Source organism: Lates calcarifer, linkage group LG7_2, assembly GCF_001640805.2.
Source record: "Lates calcarifer isolate ASB-BC8 linkage group LG7_2, TLL_Latcal_v3, whole genome shotgun sequence".
In the NCBI taxonomy this organism is placed as follows: Eukaryota; Metazoa; Chordata; class Actinopteri; family Centropomidae; genus Lates; species Lates calcarifer.
Genome location: NC_066854.1, coordinates 1261010 through 1282070, shown reverse-complemented (window position 1 = coordinate 1282070; position 21061 = coordinate 1261010). Strand labels below are relative to the sequence as shown.

General features: G+C 43.6%; 4 protein-coding genes across 4 annotated transcripts; 3 read left to right on the top strand and 1 right to left on the bottom strand.

Annotated features, from left to right (window-relative positions):
• Positions 1–126: 126 nt before the first annotated feature.
• Positions 127–3174, top strand: LOC108873146 (claudin-34). The gene is made up of 2 exons (XM_018661272.2): positions 127–1136; positions 1871–3174. Exon 2 carries the CDS (start codon positions 2034–2036, stop codon positions 2730–2732), a length of 699 nt encoding a protein of 232 aa, XP_018516788.1. The 5' UTR covers positions 127–1136; positions 1871–2033; the 3' UTR covers positions 2733–3174.
• Positions 3175–4298: 1124 nt separating this feature from the next.
• On the bottom strand, positions 4299–6997 carry sumo1 (small ubiquitin like modifier 1). Its single transcript, XM_018661273.2, has 5 exons — positions 6851–6997; positions 6407–6481; positions 5923–6000; positions 5570–5641; positions 4299–5431 (listed from the first exon to the last, which is right to left on the bottom strand). The coding sequence occupies exons 1-5, from the start codon at positions 6860–6862 to the stop codon at positions 5363–5365; spliced, it is 306 nt and encodes a 101-aa protein (XP_018516789.1). The 5' UTR covers positions 6863–6997; the 3' UTR covers positions 4299–5362.
• A 740-nt stretch (positions 6998–7737) lies between these two features.
• On the top strand, positions 7738–18208 carry map3k2 (mitogen-activated protein kinase kinase kinase 2). The gene is given in 18 exon segments (XM_018661305.2): positions 7738–8096; positions 9747–9819; positions 10294–10412; positions 10666–10706; positions 10799–10898; positions 10992–11105; positions 11220–11316; positions 11402–11532; positions 11753–11832; positions 11942–12006; positions 12126–12218; positions 12315–12460; positions 12462–12555; positions 12639–12787; positions 13079–13210; positions 13315–13444; positions 13557–13734; positions 13828–18208. Coding segments are annotated over 17 exon segments (1944 nt in total). The 5' UTR covers positions 7738–8096; positions 9747–9764; the 3' UTR covers positions 14048–18208.
• A 371-nt stretch (positions 18209–18579) lies between these two features.
• Positions 18580–20991, top strand: si:dkey-121j17.6 (uncharacterized). Its single transcript, XM_018661278.2, has 4 exons — positions 18580–18816; positions 19485–19653; positions 19742–19857; positions 20004–20991. Exons 1-4 carry the CDS (start codon positions 18670–18672, stop codon positions 20802–20804), a joined length of 1233 nt encoding a protein of 410 aa, XP_018516794.2. The 5' UTR covers positions 18580–18669; the 3' UTR covers positions 20805–20991.
• Positions 20992–21061: the final 70 nt, after the last annotated feature.

Genomic DNA, 21061 nt, shown 5'->3' with positions numbered 1-21061 from the left:
GTCCTCCAGTTTATATCCAATAACCTGCTTTTTTTATTTCACAGAAAAAATCTTGATGTTGTCTTGTATCAGCCACATTGATCCACGGCTTATCCACGGATATCAGCTGGTTTTTAATGATCTACAGTTCAGCATCACTCTGAACTCTCTGGGTCTGATTCCAGCAGTTTAAGCCTCTGACTCTCACTCCATTAGAGGGAGATCCAACCTGAACACAGTTACACAGAGATAACAACAGGTGTTCAGGGAGCAGAGGGAACAACAGAGCAGCAGTGCAGTAAAGATTCATTTAGTCACTTCCTGCTTCATTATGAGACACAAGCTTTTATTGTTCCAGGATCTCTGGGACCTTCAGTTTGCATATTTCTCCACTTCTTTCATCATGCAGACACTGATACCCTTCAGTTTCCTGTTACAATCAGTGATGACGTACTTTCTTCTGTTGCTCAACAACACAGTGATACACGGAGTAACTTTTACAGCCTCATGCTGGGAATGTTTTACAGCTCTTCACTTCGCCCGGTCTGGACTTTTACTGCATCTGGGTTTTGTTTTGAGAGAGAAAACTGAACGTGTCCTGCTCACAGAGGTGGACACATATGATCACATTATTCAGCCATGTTAGTCTTATCCTGACCCTCGAAGCCCAAACCTGATCAAACTGTATCCAGGTGGAGGTTTATTTTGGCTCTGTGACAACCTCACTCTGAGGTTTAGGGTTTATTATGATGTTTCAGACGGGCAGAGTAGATTATTATTAACTGATTTCTATCTATAGAGTTGTGCAAAAAAGGCTTTTTTCAGCAAACCTGCAACAAGCAGAATATTTCACACAGAAAAAGGAAAATCAATGTTATTTTAGGATCTGAAGGAACGTGTAAATACACCGTCTGGATGTTTGAAATTCGATTGATCAATAAAGGAGAGCAAAGTGAGTTCACAGAGTCATTTACAGTAAGAATAAGGCTCGGCTCGGCCTCTCCGTCTGACCTACATCCTGTCAATCATTTACAGTCCACACACACATGACGAGAAACTGGATGTATGTTTGGTTGTAGCAGGATGAGGAAGTGAATAAAACACCCTCCTGCTCCTCTGTTTTCTTTCAGTGTGAGGACGAGTCAACAGAGCAGCAGGTAGGTCTCAGTTTGACCTCAGACTCTGGATTTAAATGATTTTACTTCTTCTGTGATCAAACATGATATTTTTGGATTAAATATGTTCATGCTGAAGCTTTATTTGTGAAAATCAGATTTGGAACAGCAGAGAAATCCTGTTTTTGTCCGTATGATTTACATTTTTCTATTTAAAGAGATGAAACTTAATGTATTTATATAAAGACTTAATTTGCTCTCATTTCTTTTCACTTCTTCCTTATTTCTTTTTAGATTTTAGCGAGGCCTTCTCTTCTCTTAACACTGGTTTCAGCAGTTAATCAATAAGTAAAGGACATATTGTGAAAATGAATGAGATCATTTAGCTCTTGTTAAAATCAGGACACTGGTCCTCTGACATTTAAGAGAAAGACAAGAGGAGTAAGAGACACTGGATCATGTGTTTGTTTAACAGCCTTCTACTCTTCTAAGAAAATCAATCAGAAGGTGATAAATAAACGAGGTCAGCCTGCAGCGTAACAAGCACGAGACAAACCATCGTAAATCTCTGACTTTGTTGAAAATATATCTGACTAAATACACTCTGATTCAAACTGACTAAACTGCCCTGATTCCACTGAGGAAATAAAAGTTAGCCTGAGCATTTAAAGATGTCTGCAGAGCTGTAAACATGTTTTAGCTTGTTAGCTTTCTATGCTAACAGCAGCATGTTAACATGAACATGTAGTGTTCACTCTGTGTGTCTGTCTCCTCAGAGGGAGCTGCAGGTAACCCAGGGTGACAAAGAGCATCAGCTGTGAGGAGGAGAGAGAGTAAACAGGAGCTGGAGCAGCAGATCTGACTTTGTGGATATGAGGAGGTGACACCTTCCACCCGGCCTGGTGGGATCAGGACTTCCTGTTGTGGCCCGGCTCCTCTATGACCTACCTGGCTCACAGCGCCCACGCCCAGCTCGCTGCCCTCTGGCTGAGCTGCGTGGGCTGGACTCTGACCACCGTGGCCCTCGGACTCGTCCAGTGGAGGGTGTGGCAGGTGTCTGACAGGGAGGTGATCAGCTCCGGTCAGGCCTGGGTGGGCGTCTGGAGGGCCTGCTTCAACAGCCACACCGTGGTGACCCCCGGCTTCAGGGTCATGCACTGCAGGTACATCACCCTGACCGAGGCCTTCGCACCTCCAGAGATTGTGGCGGGCCAGGTCCTCATGGTCCTCTCAGTCCTGGTGGGGCTCTGCGGGAACGCTGGCGGCGTGTACGCCCTGAGGAACATCTACCTCGGGCTGGAGAAGAGCTCGCCGATCCGCTTGTCGTTCCTCACCACCGGAGCTCTGTGCCTGACGGCCGCCGTCATGTCTCTCATCCCTCTGGTGTGGAACATAAGCTCAGTGGCGACCAACCAGACCATCAGGTTCCCCCCTGAGTTCAAAATGCCCCCAGAGCCTGATTCTCAACACGTTGGCTGCGGCATTGGGGTCGGGATGGTGGGCACAGTCCTGATGATCATCTCTGGGATTATCTTCTGCAGGTACAGGTTACCAGCCAGGCCACAGGCCGGGGCGGACGGTCGGGGGGCTGCAGGGGGGAAAGATAACCCGGCGTTTGACTCTCATGAACACTTGTGATCAGTTTGAAGTTCACACTAACTTTTCAGTCACCATAAACTGGTAGCAGATTCATCAGCTGCTGCTCCTGGATGATCTCCAGTGACTCATCTGTTTTTATTCTCCATGACTCATCTCTTCCTTTACGGCCGTCGGACACAGAGTGAGTTGTTGTGATGAGGAAAACAGCAGCTTAGATAAAGACACTGACTTTGAACTGAAACTTGACGAAGATGTGGTGTGTTAATATTTCAGCCACACATGCTTCAATCCTTCACTGCAGCTAGATGTTTTCTGAGCTGCTTTATGCCTCGTTAGATGCCGTTCATGTGGTTAATCTAGCTGCCTTCTTACACTCACACACTGAATTCTTTCTAATGTAGTGACACTGCAGCTCAGCTGTATGTGAATCAGATGTGTACCTGTGCTCGTTCTGTGGATAAAAGAACAAATGGGCCTTTGATTTTCCTCGTTCTTGTAACACAGACATCCACAGGAGGAAGAAGCATCATGTTTTCCTTTTCTGAAAATCGGCCTTGACCTTTGACCTGTGTTGGTGCAGCTTGTTTACCAGTTTCCTCCTGCTCACAGTCGGCACCTGAAACAGTCTGTGTTAAATCTCATGTCTGGATTGAAACTTTAAACAAATGACACAGGAGTAAACAGATTAAACGTAGTTTCCTCTCAGAAGTAAACGTTGCATTTAACAGTAAATACAAAACATTTGTTTTTTTCTTAAATATTTTATTCAAAAAAAGCAAAAAGCTCATCTCCAGGATTTCAAACCATCTGTATCAATGTTCCTCTAATGATGAACAGTCCCCTCACCTCACTGAGATCAGTGTTATGGCTCAGATCACAGCCCTTCCTGTCTGCTGGGTGGAGGTGGGGTTGTGGTGGGGGGTGGGAGTTCACCTGAGTCAGTCAGGCTGAAAAAGTCCAATTATCCAATTGAGGCAAATATTTTACTGTAAGAAGAGTGTTTCTGTTTGTTCCACCTCTGGGAAATGAGGGCGATTTAACAGATGATGTGTGATTATTTCCTTTTCTTGCTTCTGTAGCACAATGTGTGGCAGTGGAGACACAGCTGGCATGCTTCTCATTTACAGTGTGTGCACTGAAAGTAAAGGAGTCCCAGAGGTGCAGTTTACCCATCATCCACTGCAGCTTTCTGTGTGTGTGTGAAGAGTGAAAGAACCTGACTATCAACAGACATCAACAGGGTGTTTTTTTTTCTCCTCCATCCTTCAGGAGTTGAGCATCTCCGTCATGCAGCCATCTTTGTTTCTAATTCACCTCCTCATTCATTACTGCTGCTGCTGATCTTAACCTTCTCGAGGAACTTCATACAGTACACAGATTTTAGAGTTTCAACCCAAAAACACAAAGAAAAGCTTTAAACCACAGTTTAACACGTCACTGATCGTAGGTGACGGCTCTGACTATTTGCTGGAGGACAGAATCATCTGAGTTTAAAACACTGTGACCGTCAGCGAGCAAAGTATTTCCAGAACGGGTATATATTTCCATATATAATTACAGAATGAAACCCCCCCCCCCGATATAAATAAAGGACGACACCGGAGATACATGTGGCATATCATTCAAACACACTCTAATACTGAGTACAACATATACAAGTAAAGCACAATTATCATTTAAAAAAAGGTTTCAAATCTCAAAGATGATCATATCAGGTCAATTATTGTCAGAATTTTACAATTTTGTGATGGTGCAGTTCACACACACACTCTCACACACACACACTCGCTCGCACACACACACACACACACACACACACAGAGGCTGTAGATGTAAATTATTCAAATCTACACTGACAAATGTGGATGAACTGAGAGACTGAGCAGTGATGAGCGGGTCATGTGTCTGAGTGAACCCTCTGTCTGCTGAATGCCCTGAATGTAAATACACCAGACGTGTGGAATGAACTGCTCTGTGTACAAACAGCGTCTGACTTGGTGTGTCCAGCTCCTCTGTCACATTTCCTCTGGAAAACCACGACTCATTTTTACATTTTTCCGTACAAAGGAAAAGCAAGACGATGCCGAGAACACACTTAAAGGAATAGTGCTTCCAAAAACTGTTTGTGTCGTTATCGGGTGGTCTCAGTAGTCAAATATTTGGGTTGTGATCACCTGGTTTCAGCTTTTTCAAGGGTCATAAATCTCAAGATGCACCTGACCAGCTCTATTTCATTTCATGTAGCAATTAGATTTAGGTCTTTAAACAACAGCTGATTAGCAAGTAATTATTGAACTTTTTGGACCCTTAGTGCAGCTAAAGAAGCATAAGTGATAATATTTGTTTTTTTGGGTGAACTATTCCTTTAGCTTGCTCCTTAAGCACGTTACTTGCTTCTGCTGCCACCCCCCAAAAAAAGATGGGATTTAAAAAAACAAACAAACACAAACAAGATGCGATGCGACTGAACGCTATTGCTCAGGACCCGCTGTCCTTTTTCTCCCTCGCTCTTACCTCGGTCTGTTCACCTTCCCGCCCTCACACATGGAAGCCCTGATAGAGTCGGTTTTGATCCAGATGGTTTGAAACTGAACAAAAAATACGTACATACATACAAAATAAAATACAAAATAAGAAGAAAAAAAAAAAGATTTAGAAATGCAGGAGGTTTAATCGTTCCAAAGTCCGCCGGTCTGTTCTTGATAAACCTCGATGACGTCCTCGTCCTCCATCCCCAGCTGAGGTGAACACACAGCAGAGGAGAGACAATTAGAAACAACATCTCATCTCTGACACTATAACAGACCCTCTTCTTGTAGTATTTAATATTCTGTACATTCAAAATGTTTATGTAAGATGAGATGAGATGAGTTTACCTCTTTCGGAGTTTGGTTATCTGCGATTCTCTGTCCTTCGAACAGAAACCTTAGCGTGCTCGCTGGGACGCCCTGGAAGACACACACCGACACACGGCAGCATGAAATAAGGAAACTATGACATTCACGTTATCAGCGCTCCCTGCAACTTCCTCCTCGTCCCCAAAATCAAATTCAAGCTGAAGGGTTTCACAGAGCAGGAGATTCAAATGACAGAACTGAGCTTTTTGATCACACTTTGTACTCAGTTATTTGAGATTCAGCGCGTCTGTGATTTGTTTATGTCTGAAAATCAAAGTTCCGTCATTCAGTAACAAGGAGTGGCTGACTGCACTTTCTCTCTTTCTTCATACCTGTCTCTGGCTGTAAGACTCCTTCAGCTTTTTTAGATGTGTCGTCATTTTCACCTTAAAGTGGATTTCACTGCTGTCCTGTGGGCAGAAAGAGAAAGTGAAGGTAAAAGGCAGAAATAGTGTAGTGGTGTGTAAATCACTGAGCTGCTCTCTAACGGATCATAGGTCATTTCTTACACTTGTCTAAGATATCATTTAGGACAATATTTTAGTCCCAGACATTCTCTATCCATGCCTAATTTTACTGCACAAGTAAGCATATATTTCACTTGAAACAACATGCTCCCTTTAGAAAGAAGTAATCACAGCATATACACAGTATTTACCGCACTAGTAAACATATTATCTGGATCATTCAACAGAAAAATCTTGATTAAGTGGGAAAATGAAAGGATGAGTAATGCATCAGTAACGACTGTCCACAGCTACATATTCCCATGTAAAGCTCAGTGAGTCCCATCCATCACCACACGTTTCTACACACCTGACCGATCACTTTTAATTTGATGTACTCTCCGTCCTTCTTATCCCCGCCGTCTTGGCTGGATGGTTTTGTCTCCTAAAGACACAACAACAACAAATAAACAAAACGTGTAAACGCAACACACATATTCCAAACAGGCCTGTGGGCTAAATTTCAGTGATTCTGTCAACAGCGATGCTCATCTATCTGCACATTTCAGTTTCAACACACAGGTAAAGCTTGTTGTTTCACGGCAGAACTTTGTAAATCAACTGAAACCGAAGCTAGCTGCTAAGCTAGGCAGCCGAATAAGAAGTGAGCACTGGGCCTGAAGCTACATGAGCTAACAGATAGCATGTTAGATAACCATATACGAGGCAGCGGCCACAAAAACAGTTATTTGATTCTTCTTTCTTTTTGCGTACATAGCAAACAATTAAAGACTCTGTAGAGTTTATATCTCACCGTGTCTGACATGTTTTGCCTCTGTGTGTGTTGGGAAAAATCCACCGACAACAGCGTTAGCGTTAGCTTCCAGTCGCAGCTCTAGCCTGATGTTATGAGAATTCGACATAGACCGGAAACAACATCACGTACATTGTGTTTCAAAATAAGAGTAAACACTACTGACCGGAAGATTGTTGTTACTGTTGGTTTTTTGCAAATAAAAAACCAACAGTAACCAGCTCTTATAGAATGAAAATGTAGGCAGTTAATTAATCTTAGGTGAAGGTAAATGCATATTCTTTACTAATACGTGGTTATAATTTAAAGCTGCAAAATGCTGTGGTGTGAGTTGCTATATACTATTCCCTACATTGTATATATTTTTTGGACTTAAATGAAGATATCTATTGACACTTGGATATTACCATACAAGTTTTGTAAATCCAATAAGGCTGGGGAAATACTAATAATTTTTGTTTAATATTCTATGATTTAGTTTTTTATATATTTTTTAAATAATATAGAAGTTACAGTTTCAGGTTTATATTCTCGTTTTTGTCTGTTTCTAATGCTTCCTGAATTTTTATCCTTGTGTTTCCAAACGTTATTGATATTTAATCAATATTTGCCACTTTAACGAGAAAATTTAAAAGAATATAAAATCTATAAAATGTGTTTATTTGACAGGTTTAAGTCGTGATGCAGGAAATCAATACATGTCTCTGACATCAGAAGTTGTGTTTTTGTTGGACTCCCCCAACGAGGGCTGTCAAGTATTCCAAAATGAAAAATTGAATTTCCGGTTAATAACTCAACATAAAATACGAAATGTGTAACTACGTTTTCCCCCCACGCGACACATTTTGTGCTTTTATCTTGTCAGCAAAATGTCCACACTTCCGGTAGCCATTTGTCAATCAACCGCTAACTTGACGTATCTGTAGAGGCACCAGCGAGCGAAGCTGCCGTCAACCAGTGTGCAACAAAATGAAAGCTGTCCGTTAACTTCGCCTTTTCATTGCCGCTCGGACACGGGGATACTTTGTCGGATAAGCCGTTATCTTGTCATTTTTCTGCCTGAGGAGATCCGCCGGGCTGAGCTGACAGCCGTCGGGCCTCGTCGTCGCGGCCCAGCAGGACTCGAGTGAAGTTGGAAGCGGACTGCCAAACTTCTGCTTCCTCCAGCGGCTCTCCGCAGGGCCCGGGGCTCCTGTCACCGGCCCTGTGGATGAGGAAGTGAGAACGAATCTAATCAGCCCCCCAGGTGAGATGATTACGGTGTAACTGGTCGGTTCGGACCTGACATTTGTTCGTTTGACGGTTGCTTTTTATGGCCGTGCGGTACGGGAGAGCTTTGAATTAGCATTAGCTTAGCTTGTCAACTTCCCTGGCCTGACAGCTAGCTGTACACGGAACTCTCGGCTAGCATTAGCCGCTTAGCTTCCCTCATCAGTTATATATTTGCAGCTAACTTTGACGTTTTGGTTATATTTCAAGATGCCAAATCATTCATTAAACACATTTTGGCGTGGCACGTAACGCCAAATTGGCTAGCAACAGTTGTTGGTCTATATTAGCTTACGGGGCTACTAAGCTAACGCTAGCAAGTTAATTTAAAGCTAATTATGTACAAAAGCAGGCCATAACAGTGGCAGTGTTGTTGGTATCAACTTTGCTGTGATCACATCACCACAGTGTTTTGCCAAGGTCGTTATTTGTTAGACGTTTGTGAGATGCTAAGCTAATGTTGATGTTCCAGCCCACTCTCAGCAGCGTGATGGAGTAGTCAGATTTTACGTCAGCAGCAGACGGTGATCGATCAGTGATGATCAGAGACTCTGATCAGCAATATCCAATCAGGTTCCTCATCAGCAGAGGCCATCTTGGCTGTTCAGACTTTAATTTCCAGACTCACTGCACAGTCTGGTGCAGAGCTTCTGTCTGTAGTGACCAGGACTTCACACTAACAGCTAATACTTATCAATAATGTTATGACAGTTAGTGGTGACTGTACAGAAGCATCTCCCATACAGTGTTATGGGAATGGCTGCATTATTTTCATCATCACACAATATATATTATATTAATGTATTGCCCTAATTATTTTAGATGGACTTTATTCTTTTGCCCCACCACAGTTTAGAGGGAATTATTGTTCTTTTTACTCCATTTTATAGCTGATTAATCAGTTAGTCGATTAACAGAAACATCATCTACAGCTCTTTTGATAACTGATTAATCACTGCAGTCAAAAATAGTGTAACAGTGTCAATTATTCTTTGATATTCTCTGCTTTTTCTTTGTCATGTGTCTTTGTAAATGTCACATTTGACTCTGCAAAGCTGTGATGGGCATTTTTTGAGATTTTATGGACAAATGTTAGTTTGTTAATCAAAGATACAAACATTAGTCGCAGCCCTGCTTCATTTGCATTTATCTGACGGCTTTTGTTACTTGTTACTTTACAGATTAAAACAAAATATGATCAGTTTAACAAATATGAGACATTACATACCAGGTTTATGATGTGGTAACTGAAATTGAATAATGTTCTGCGTGACTACTTTTAATGCTGTTAGTGCATTTTTCTGATAATCCTCCTGTCTGCATGCATGACTGATCCAAAAAGTCTGATTACTATTCAAATATTAGAAAACATGAAGAAGGTATAAAGTAAAGCCATTCACTCAGACTGCATCATGAACTACAGCCTCCAGAATCAAAAACATCAAATATAAAAAGCTGAGCATTATAAGCTTTCATGAAGTTAAAATTTATTGCTGTTGCTGCTGCATGACTTGATAACGCCCCATCTTGCCACAGATGAACTGATCAGTCAGCAGCTTCAGGCTCCGACTCGTGTCCCCATCAGCTGTCAGATGTCAGGATTTATGTTGTGCTTTTGCTGTTGCAGGAGAAAGGAATCCCTTTGATGGGAGAATCCTCTTTCCTGGCCTCCTGGGTCAATCGCCGTGCCATGATGATGGGTAAGTGTGTGTGTTTAAAGATTGTGTTACTGTTTGGCAGTCGGCCAACTTTGTCTTTTGTCAAACCTACAACCCAAGGAATGTTTTTTCCTCCCTGAACAATGTGTCTTTGACATCTTTACCTCACAATAATCTTTTTGTTATGTGCTTCTATGCAAGTGGCACAAAGCTGTTACTACTGCAGGTCTGGAAAGATAGATAGTCATTGAAAGACTGCATAGGAGCTGTAGAAAATACTGTGCAGTTTTACTTAAGTAAAGAAATTAATATTCAAAAAACACATTTACATTAAAACATAGTTATGTTTCTTTTAACTAAGCTGTAATTTCACCTATTTAGATTTTAGTTTGTGATTTATAATGAGATCTTTTTGTGACCACCTGGATTTTGTTCACTCACAGTAATGTTTCTGAGTAATTTTCCTTTTAATGGATAAAATCTGTTTAAATAAACTGAGATCTTGTCGTCCCTCAGATGAGCAGGAGGCGCTGAACTCGATCATGCAGGACTTGGCCGAACTGCACCGCTCCAGCCGTCCTGCCATGTTCCTGTCGGACCTGGGCAAACCCAAAGCCTCCTCGCCCAAGAACCAGGTAACCACTACATGAACAAAAACCCCAGCAGGCTGAAGTGTCGGTTAGAGAACTACATTACTACTCTGACTGAAGATCTGTCTTTATCTCTTGATCTAATTGTGTTTTGTGTTTTAAAACATGAACAAATCTTAATGTAATTTCTCCTCAAATGAATGTAAAAATCAGATCAGTGAGTGAGTGGATCGAGTCATTTTCTCCTCAGATATTTGATCTTTGTCTCTTCGCTGAATTTTCTGTGACTTTTCAACAGAACGACGTCAGAGTGAAGTTCGAGTTCAAAGGGGAGAAGAGGTGAGGCTTCGTCCACGTTCATCACTTTAATGCACACAGTGCAGACCTGGAGCTGTGCCCTCCTGACCTCTGACCTCTCCTCCTCTCTTTAGGATTTTGCAGTTCCCTCGACCGGTCAAGCTGGACGACCTGAGGTCAAAAGCTAAAGTGGCTTTTGGTCAAACGATGGACCTTCACTACACCAACAACGAGGTACGAAGATAAAAGACTAAACGCGACACACTGAGTGAAATATGTTGAAAACACAGATATCTACAGTGAAGTCTGGTTTTCTTTGTTTTGTAGTTGGTGATTCCACTGACCACTCAGGACGACCTGGACAAGGCCGTGGAGCTGCTGGATCGCAGCGTTCACATGAAGAGCCTGAAGATCCTCCTGGTGCTCCAGATGTCCTCTCAGGTCGGCAGCTCCCAGATTATCTCAGACGTTTCATTTTAATCCCAAGTTTTACTAAATAAAGTGAAGTTGTCTCCTGACTTTCCCAAACGTTCACAGCCTTTTTTGTTTCTCCAGAACTCTTCCTCCAATATGGACCTCTTGCCGTCCCACGAGGAGCTGGACAACACGGGATTCAGGGTCGCTGACAAGAAGAGCATGCTGGCTTTGATAGGTGATTCTCCACCTCCGTGCACACACAGGCTCACACAGGCTCATCCAATAAAATAATCACCATAAATAAAAATATTTCTCCTCAGGTTCCCATTCGACGGACCGCAGCTCTCCTCCTCCAGGATACATTCCCGACGCTCTCCAGCAGGTGGCGAGGAACGGCTCCTTCACCAGCATCAACAGCGAGGGAGAGTTCATTCCTGAGAGCATGGACCAGGTAAACACTCGCTTAGAGAGGTCATGTTCTACTGTAGGTTGTAGGTTTGATACCATCCATCAATTAGAGGCTTTACTGTGTTGGATTAGATGATTAATTGGCAGCTAAAGTTTCAGCTGGTGAGTTTCTGAATCTCCATGGCCTGAAAATCTGAACATTAAGAGTCCTGCCCAGAAGAGGACGTGCTGACTGACAGTGTGTGTTTCTTTGTTCTCTTCAGATGTTGGACCCGCTGTCCATGAGCAGCCCGGAGAACTCAGCATCTGGAAGTTGTCCCTCTTTAGACAGCCCGCTGGACAGGTCAGGAGCTCAGTATTTTAATCATACCACAGTGTCAGAGATCTGCTAATACACTACACACACATTACAACTAACAATGACATTTCCTGTTGCTTGTGTTTTTGTGCAGCGACTACCCCAAGTCCAGGATGCCGAGAGCACAGAGCTACCCAGACAACCACCAGGACTTTCCAGGTAAATGTGAACAAAATCTCACAAGTAGCGAAAAACAGACTGAAGACTGAACCCACACTGGAGCTGCAGCAGCTTTTCTCTGTGCCTTGTTTTATTTCTCATCATCGTTTTCTCTGCAGAGTACGACATCCCAGTGTTTGAGAAGTCGGGGAAAGGGGGAACGTATCCTCGACGGTATGGCATTCCCTTCGGCCTTCAGGACTACAGCGATGGTGGGTATTTTTTCTTTTTGACATTACAACAATATGACTTTTAAATAAGATAAAAATGTCCCTGATCACTTCTCCTCCCCTCCCTCTGCCTGGCAGGGAGGAAGACCTTCCCTCGGGCTCGGCGAACGCAGGTTCACGGCTTCCGCTCGCCGGTCAGCTTCAGTCCGACCGAGCAGTCGCCCAGCACCAGCAGCGGCAGCAGCGTCTTCACCCCCGACCTGGAGGAGGCCCCGGGGCCTGCCTAGGAGGCCGCGCAGGGGCAGCGACATCGAGCCCAACCCCAACCCGACTACTGCTCCCACCCTCTCCGTCATGGACATCAGTCCGCCCAGCCGCTGTGAGCCTCCATGTTGATTTTAGCCAAAAGATCTCACCTGCTTTTTACCCTGTGGTTTAATTTTGTCTGGTGTCTGTCTCCAGCTCCTCGAGCTCCAACCAACTGGCGGCTGGGAAAGCTTCTGGGTCAGGGCGCCTTCGGACGGGTTTTCCTCTGTTACGACGCCGATACTGGACGGGAACTGGCAGTGAAACAGGTCCAGTTTGACCCGGAGAGTCCAGAGACTAGCAAGGTGAGAGTCTGCTCTAGAGCAGATTTGTAGGAATGCCTGTGTTTAATTTAGAGCTGTGTATCCTTGGTCTAAAGTGGAGTGGGGTGGATTTCTGGTTGGAGCAAAGAGCAGTACTGTCACCAGGTGGACTGGAGTCACTACACTCTTATTCATGAGCTCTCAGTCTCGTTATTTTCCACTGCTGAGCTCCAGTTCTGTCTGGTGTTTGGCTTAATATCAACTGGTGTAACCCAGTAAAACACAGCAGCAGAAAAAGATGATTGTTTGTGCTGTTTGTTTTCTCTCATTTAGGAGGTGAGTGCGTTGGAGTGTGAAATCCAGCTCCTGAAGAACTTGTGCCATGAGCGGATCGTCCAGTACTACGGCTGTCTGCGAGACACGATGGAGCGAACGCTCTCCATCTTCATGGAGTACATGCCTGGGGTGAGTGCTCATTTACACTTTCACTTTGTCCTGTGAGGGTAAATTCATTTAAATCTGAGTTGATGTTCCACAGAAATCAGCTGCTAATCTTTTGCGGTCTGCAGGGCTCCATCAAGGACCAGCTGAAGTCGTACGGAGCGCTGACGGAAAACGTGACACGCCGCTACACCCGGCAGATCCTGGAGGGAGTTTCCTACCTGCACAGCAACATGATCGTCCACAGGGACATCAAAGGTGAGATGGACTATTTTATTTGTATGTTTTCAGCCTGATTTGTTTATTAGAAAACAGAAAGCGAGTTGTGGTTGATCTGTTCGACCTGTAATAAATCTTCGTCTTCGTTCAGGAGCAAATATCCTTCGAGATTCAGTGGGTAATGTGAAGCTGGGAGACTTCGGGGCGAGCCGGCGGCTGCAGACCATCTGTCTGTCAGGAACAGGCATCAAGTCGGTGACCGGCACTCCCTACTGGATGAGTCCGGAGGTGATCAGTGGCGAGGGCTATGGCAGGAAGGCCGACATCTGGTGAGACCTCACACGTGTCCTGGTCTTAGATGGATCTCCAGTTTTCCAGATTTTGCTTCTCTCTGATTCTACCTCCTGTTATTCTGCCCTCAGGAGTGTTGGCTGCACCGTCGTGGAGATGCTGACCCAGCGACCCCCCTGGGCAGAGTTTGAGGCCATGGCAGCCATCTTTAAGATCGCCACCCAGCCCACCAACCCGGTTCTCCCCGCCCACGTGTCGGACCACTGCCGAGAGTTTCTCAAACGGATCTTTGTAGAGACCAAGCAGCGTCCGTCTGCTGATGAGCTACTGAGGCACATCTTTGTACATTAACCCCACCCCCTGAACCTTTAACACCCCCCCCGCCTGCCTGCCCACCTGCCGAACTGCCAGACACGGCCTTACCTGACAGGGGCGTCCCTGCCTCTGACCCCGCTCCCTCCACCTCCGAGCTGAAACCACATTAGACCAGGAAGATCGGGCTGGAAGACGGTGGGGTGTGCAGGCGGGGGGGTGGCTCATAACTGCTCCTCCTGTCTCTGTTTGTATGAGACTGCCATAGAGGACATGAATTTTTATTTTATTTTTCTCTCCGCAAGTTGCACCTTAATTTGTCAGAAAGGAGGAGTGGAGCACTTCTTCCTGAAGCGATGAAAAACGACTATTTGAAAACGTCTCCTTTTTTATGTTTGTACGGTTTCTCTCTTCAAACGTTTTGGAGTGGGATAGTGTCTGTGTTGTGGACCTACAGGAGGTGATGCCTGACTCTCAAGTGGCTCTGCTACCCCCCACCCCCACCCTCCCGCCCATCTCGCTGACCCGACCCCAGAATGTAGTCTCCTGCCAAAACCCAGAGCGATGGTGATGACCTGGGCCCGCTGCTATAGATGAAACTAAACCCCAGATGCAGAGAACACTCCCCAAAAACAGTTTCCACTCACCTTCTGGTCTGCTCTCTCAGATGAAATGTTTTGTCTCTGCTTTACCATCTGTAAACTGCCCTCCTCCCTCCTCACATCTTCGTTCTTTGCCGTGTGCCTTTTCTGTTTTTAAACGCAGTGTAGGAATGAGTCTCGAGTTCGTGGATGATCTCCGTCGCTCTTAGTCGCAACAGTTCTCAGTGTTTGTTTTTGCCTCCTGGATAAACTGCCTTTGCACCGTTAGCCCAAATCCAGCTGATCTCAGTTCAGCCGTAAATGTCCATTTCTGCCTTTTCTGTAACAGAGACTTCCTGGTATTGAGTTGGGCTCCCGCCTCAGCTCATTTGGTTTGTTCACCTGGTAACCAAATAGCCCTCAGACGTTTTGTTTGGAAAACTCACCATGCTGGTTTAATATTGAAATGTGGCAGAAGTGAAGGTTTAGGTTTCACCTGCCAGCTGGTACTCACACAAGGATTGGTACTTCCTCTGCTTCAGTCTGTAGAGACGGATCCAGATGTGTTGGTTTTTCCTCTTCAGATGCATCTGTTCTCCTCTGCTTCTCAAAGCGCTCAGTGGTCAGACTGTCAGAGCAGATCAGTCTCTTCTATCAGGACTGAGGTGGATTAACAGTGAGCAGAATATTTCATTTAAATCCTGCATTCAATGCAGTAGTATATACAAGTCATTCTGCAAAAACCATGCAGAAGCCAGTCAGAGACTTCTCCTAAATAAGATACAGCACTAAATCAACTAGAGGAAAGAGTTTGGCAACAATTTTGTTAATTGTTTGATCATTTTGAAGCAAAAATTATAAAAAGTTTATAAAAGTTTTCACAGTTTATAAACTAAAGGGAACTAAAGAGATGAACAGACTGTCGGCTTATTTAGATTAGGAAATATCTTCCTAAAAGTAACTCAGATGGTTCAGAAACTCTCAGTCGTACTGCTGTGACAGACCACTCGACTACTTGAGGCACTGAAATGAAAGAGGAGCATTTGAAGAGAGTTGATCTGGTGCTGCAAGGCAAGAAGCTCACAGCTGATTGGCCAGAGGTCTGGCCGTATGACGCTGTCCCACTGTTGTCGCTCAGTAGATTTCAAACTCAGTAAGTGTTTGCCATGAAGAGCTGTACGTCTCCCAAGCTGCTCTACAGATACGTTAATGGTTAAAATGTCTCCTCATGCTTCACTGCTGCAATCGGTACCTTAATGTTCTCCAGCCAAGGCGTCACTGTGCCATATCAGAGCATCCGTATTGTGTCAGATGTATTGTGTTATGTTGTTGTTTTTTTTTCCACACGCACTCCCACAGAACAGATTCACACTTGAAGTCGTTTACAGTTTCCTCTTGGAGCTTTGTTCCTGTTCAACAATCGGCGCTGCAGTCTCTGTCGTTGCCAAATCAAATGCGTCAAAGTCAACTCGTCACTTTAGCCGACCCACAAACCGTGCGTTGCTCGGCTCTCGTCGCAGTTTCCTCTCGGGCTCGTGACTGATACATAGAGTTCTTCATAGCATTTCCTCCATAACTATGCACCAGTAAACTCACTGTACAAACCAGACAGCAGGATAAACCAGTTTCTACAACCGGTGACACCTCGCTGATGTTGACCATCGTCCTGGTCTTTTTTTAGTCTTTGCAAGCAGCTCTGTCAGCAACCAATCATGCTAGTTTGACTAAACATCCCTCGTCTTGCTTCTGAGTAGTGGACACTATAAGTAAACTAAAGAATCCATTTAATTTGTCTTCAGTTGGGTTTTCACACACTCATCCTCATCAGCCCTTTGAGAGTTTGTGGCTCATAAAATGCCTTAAATATTAGCTACAATGGATCGTTACAAGCTGAACCAACATATTTAAAAAGCAGATTTGCAGAAGACAGATTATTAAATGTCTTTAAATGTTATGTTAATCAGAGTTGTTGGTTGTGGGCAGAGCTGCTGCTGGGTGATATTATGATTTAAAGACAGTATCTAAAGCTTTGACGGCGTGAAGTGTTAATGCAGAGCAGACGAGTTCTGTTTCTGCTTATTAAAGGTGCATTTAGTCATATTTTACTGGCTCTTTACACAAATTAACTGTGGAAAATGTTGCTGGATATTTCTGTGTCAGACTTCTCCTTAACTCTAAGGTCCACGTTTGTCTGTGTGGATGTTTTGACACAACCTCATTTGATTTGTTGATGATATTTGATATTAATGGAGAGAGATTAGGTTTCTCAAAGGACATGTGTTTAATGTTGTTGTAGTTCCCCACAGTCTCCACTAGTTGTTGCTAAAGAGCTGTGTTTTACTGACAGCACCTTTTTAAAAGGCAGGTTGAATCTTGAAGCCCAGTCAGAGTATGATTCAGACGCACGCAACCTTTATCACAGCCCCTTGTTTTCCCTGAATGCACTTAAACCTTTTGTTGCTCTGTGGTAAATTTTCAGCTGCAGTTGTGGAAATTTCTCCTCTGTCACTCACGTTATGCATTTTGTTTTTGTTTTTCAAAAACGGTACCAAACAAAGCTCCAGAAAAGAAAAAAAAAGGATCATGAAAAACAGAAGTGGTTGTATTGAGCTCGAGGCGGCGTGCAGTAAACTGTCTGGTACAGGTGGAGGTTCAGTTGTTAAACGCCGCCAGCACTGGTTAAACCTTGATACGCACTACCATTATGCACTATCGATTATTCACTGATGCTTTTTCCTCGATTCCTCGTCAGCTGTCGCTCGTGCAGCTCGGTTCAGCGACCTTTTCTTTTGCACATTTTAAAGACTATTTTTTATTTTTACTTGAGTGAGTGTGAGCAGATTGTGTGTGTGTGTGTGTGTGTGTGTGTGTGATGATGATAATGGTTTAGTTAGCAATGACCTGTACATGAATGTAATGTCTCATTTTTACCGTCAGATGGCCTCGTTCACCACAGTGGATTAACTCTTTGGTACCAGTATTTGCCACCTGCAAACGCCAAGATACACCTGTAGTTCTCTCTTTAGTGTCTAAAGCCACTGCTGCCACTCCTGAATGTGTGTGTGTGTGTGTGTGTGATTTGTATGTGTGTGTGTGTGTGTGTGTGTGTGTGTGTGTGTGTGAGTTTGTAAACGTGCATTTACTGCAATTTGTGCTCATTGGACACTGCGCCCAAAATGCCTTGAGCATTCTGACTGTAGGGGGTGAGATCAGTAAAATAATAATGAAAATGAAATTAAAAAAAATCATGTACAAATGTATAAAATGAAAATGTACCCTTTTTTTTTTTTTAAAGAAAAGTACACTTATATCCCACATGTTTGGTCTCTGTGTATTGTAAAAGAAGCCATGTTTATAATTCTAATTGGTTTGTGACCAATACGCCTGTTTATATCAGATCTGTATATCAGTGGTACGCATAATTTTTTAATATATATTTTTTATTTTACCTTTTTTTTAAATGGGAGATTTTATGCATGGTTGGGTCCTGAGAGACGCAGCGGTGCCGTTGAATGGTTGCTGTTTTTTGGCAAAATTCTGGAGTATTGCCACAGCTCTGTGTTCATAATTACAACAATTATGACTGTGACGATGAAAACAATAAAAGATATTTATTTCACATCTGGATGTTATTTGCATTCTTTTGTGAGGGAAGCATTTAATAAACATGTCTATGGATATATTTATTCACCAAGATTAATAGAGAACCATCTGCTCTTTGGTTATCTAATGAAAAAACCTTAAAATCCATTGTGTGTAATTACAAAAACAAGTTAAAAATCACTGTTTAAAGTAGACAAAACAATTTTTCAGCAGACTTTCAGTCAATAAACATCCAATCATTTGTTAAAATTTTAAATAATTGAAAACAGGCTGATTATAATGTAGTTTTACCTGTAAAACTAGTAAAATTGTGTAGTCTAATGTGTAAAGGTATTAACACTTCCGGTGAACTAACGCAATGCTAGCATTTTACTTCCGGTGAGTAACTCCAAAATAAAATGATCAATTTGGAAAAGACCGCGGGGGTCGACACATCTCGTCGCGACATTTCAGCGAAACTATCAGCAGAAAACGAGCATGGACCGCCGGCGAAGGCTGCTCTGTGCTGCTGCCTGTGTAGCAGCATTGCTTTTAGACGACACACCGGAAAAAAGAAAGTCAAAACGTCGTCGTGTTTGGAAGAAAAACTGGTCGACGTGCAGCGGTCTGCCTACAGAGCTAACGGTAAGTGGAGAATGCTAACTCTGCTATGTTTTAGCATGAGTTAACGGTCATGGTAGTTTAGTTACATATACTGTATGTAAAAATGGCTCTAAAAAACCCGAAACACGAGACAATTGAGGCTTTAGGAACTATTTATTTTCTGTTGTTGATGTGTGAAAGACTGGATAAGGTAGCCAAAGATGGCGGCCCGTTGTTTTGAATGAAAGCTAACGTTTAGGCAAACAGAAATCCCTCTGACGCATGCGCATTATAGTCTATGCTAACAAACTATTGATAGCAGGTGTGTAATCAATAAACACTGGTTTTCATATTAAAAAATACATTACAAATGTTACGTTTTAAATTGTTACTCTTGATAAATAAAAATAAAATGCTTTTGCAAGTTTTTATCTTCAACCTTTTGTGGATATATACCTTCGTTTTTCTTCTGGTTGGTTTGCCAAGTAGTTACAGCCTTGTGGTATAAATTAAATTTTACTAAAGAATTTATAATTTAAGAGCTTTCAGATTTCTCCCTCTCCCTTTGTAGCCTGAAACATTTTTACTCCGGAAAATTCAGCTACAGCTTCAGCCTACATTATCCATCAGTTTGCAGTCTCTGCTTGTTCTTTAGGTGTTCTGATTTTCTGCCATACATTTATTGTTTGTATTTTATTCTGTCTTGGTAGGCTGATGACAGCCGGAATGACTTTTTAAAGTATGTAAAGATGACCCCTGAAGAATTTGACATTTTGCTGAGGAGAGTTGGTCCGCTACTCACCAGACAGGACACCAAACTACGAAAAGCTATTCCAGCAAAAGACAGGCTGTCTCTGACCCTGAGGTTTCTGGCTACAGGTATGTATGTTTGCCATTTCACCTGTTGAGTGTTTGTGTCATGTCACAGTGATTTATGTTCCTGGTTATGTTTATTTTTTTGTTGCAGGAGAGTCCTTTAAATCCCTCAGCTGTATGTACAGGATTGGAGGCAGCACTGTGTCAAAAATCATTTTAGAGACGTCTACTGTCATACACCAGCTGCTTCAAGAAGACTTCCTCCAGGTAACACATTGTCAGATGCTTTGTTTGCTTCTCACTGTTTATTTATTTCAATTAATCCTCCAGATTATTCTCTCACTTAATCATTTAATTTTAAATATGTCAGATCCAGAAGCTCAAAGTGACACCTCGCTGTATTTCATTTCCAGATGCCAAAATCTGAGGCTGAATGGCGGACTGTTGCTGAGGGCTTCCTGCAGAAGTGGCAGTTCCCACACTGCGTCGGAGCGCTGGATGCCAAACGCATCTCCATTCAGGACTCGGGTCAGAGCGGCAGCACCTTCCGCAACAACAAAGAGTGCTCGGTGCTGCTGGCGGCCGCCGTCGATGCCGATTCTAAGTTCCTGTACGTCAGTGTGGGAGCACAGGGTGAGTACTCAGACAGTTTCCTCTTTGAAGACTCAGACTTCAGAAGAGATCTGGATCAGGGTTTGTTCCACCTGCCGCCTGCGGAGCCTCTGCCGAACTCAAACCTCACGTTTCCGTATGTGTTTGTCGGGGATGGTGTGTATCCTCTCCGCTCTGACCTCATGACGCCATTCTCTGGCGAGGACGTGGACCCCGGTCAGAGGTTCTTCAACCACCAGCTGTCGAGAGCACGGCAACCTGCCGACAATGCCTTCAGCATCCTTGCACACAGGTGGAGGATTTTCCACACCAGCATCCACCTGCGCCCAGACAAAGTGGCAAAGGTCACACTGGCCATCGTGTGTCTCCATAACTTCCTGTGCGGGCGGCGCTCAAAGGCCTACCTGCCTGTCGGACCGTCAGACGGCGAGGACCGGGCGCTGGTGGAGGGGACGTGGAGAAGTGAAGGACTGGGTGTGATGAGACCGGTCCAGAGAGAGCAGGAGACCAGCTGCAGCCCTGAGGGAGAGGAGCTACAAAACATCATGAAGGACTATCTCTCACGTCCAACGCACAAGGTGAGAGAGGATGGCAGCATCTGAAGTCAAATCAGTTTTATTTAGACTGCCCGATCACAAATGTGCCTCAAAGTGTTTTAGTCTTGTTTCAGATGAGAAAAAAACTCTCCACAAACAACCCATCAGGTGTCGAAATACATCCAGTCATGTGTGATATTGTATTATCTTTGTCTCCATTTGTTAAACGTCATAATAAAAAAACAAACCATAATACAGCTTCTGTGTAATCTAATCGATTAATCTGATGAAGACCTCATCGATACAAAACTGTTCAGTTAAAT

Bases quoted from the DNA above. Each gene is read 5' to 3' on its own strand.
- LOC108873146 (XM_018661272.2), top strand. From the start codon at position 2,034: ATGACCTACCTGGCTCACAGCGCCCACGCCCAGCTCGCTGCCCTCTGG.
- sumo1 (XM_018661273.2), bottom strand. The intron at 6,001-6,406 runs GTGTGTAGAAAC...TTCTGCCCACAG, and splicing joins AATTAAAAGTGATCGGTCAG to GACAGCAGTGAAATCCACTT. The intron at 5,432-5,569 runs GTAAACTCATCT...TGTTCACCTCAG, and splicing joins ATAACCAAACTCCGAAAGAG to CTGGGGATGGAGGACGAGGA.
- si:dkey-121j17.6 (XM_018661278.2), top strand. From the start codon at position 18,670: ATGGACCGCCGGCGAAGGCTGCTCTGTGCTGCTGCCTGTGTAGCAGCA. The intron at 18,817-19,484 runs GTAAGTGGAGAA...CTGTCTTGGTAG, and splicing joins GTCTGCCTACAGAGCTAACG to GCTGATGACAGCCGGAATGA. The intron at 19,654-19,741 runs GTATGTATGTTT...TTTTTGTTGCAG, and splicing joins CCTGAGGTTTCTGGCTACAG to GAGAGTCCTTTAAATCCCTC.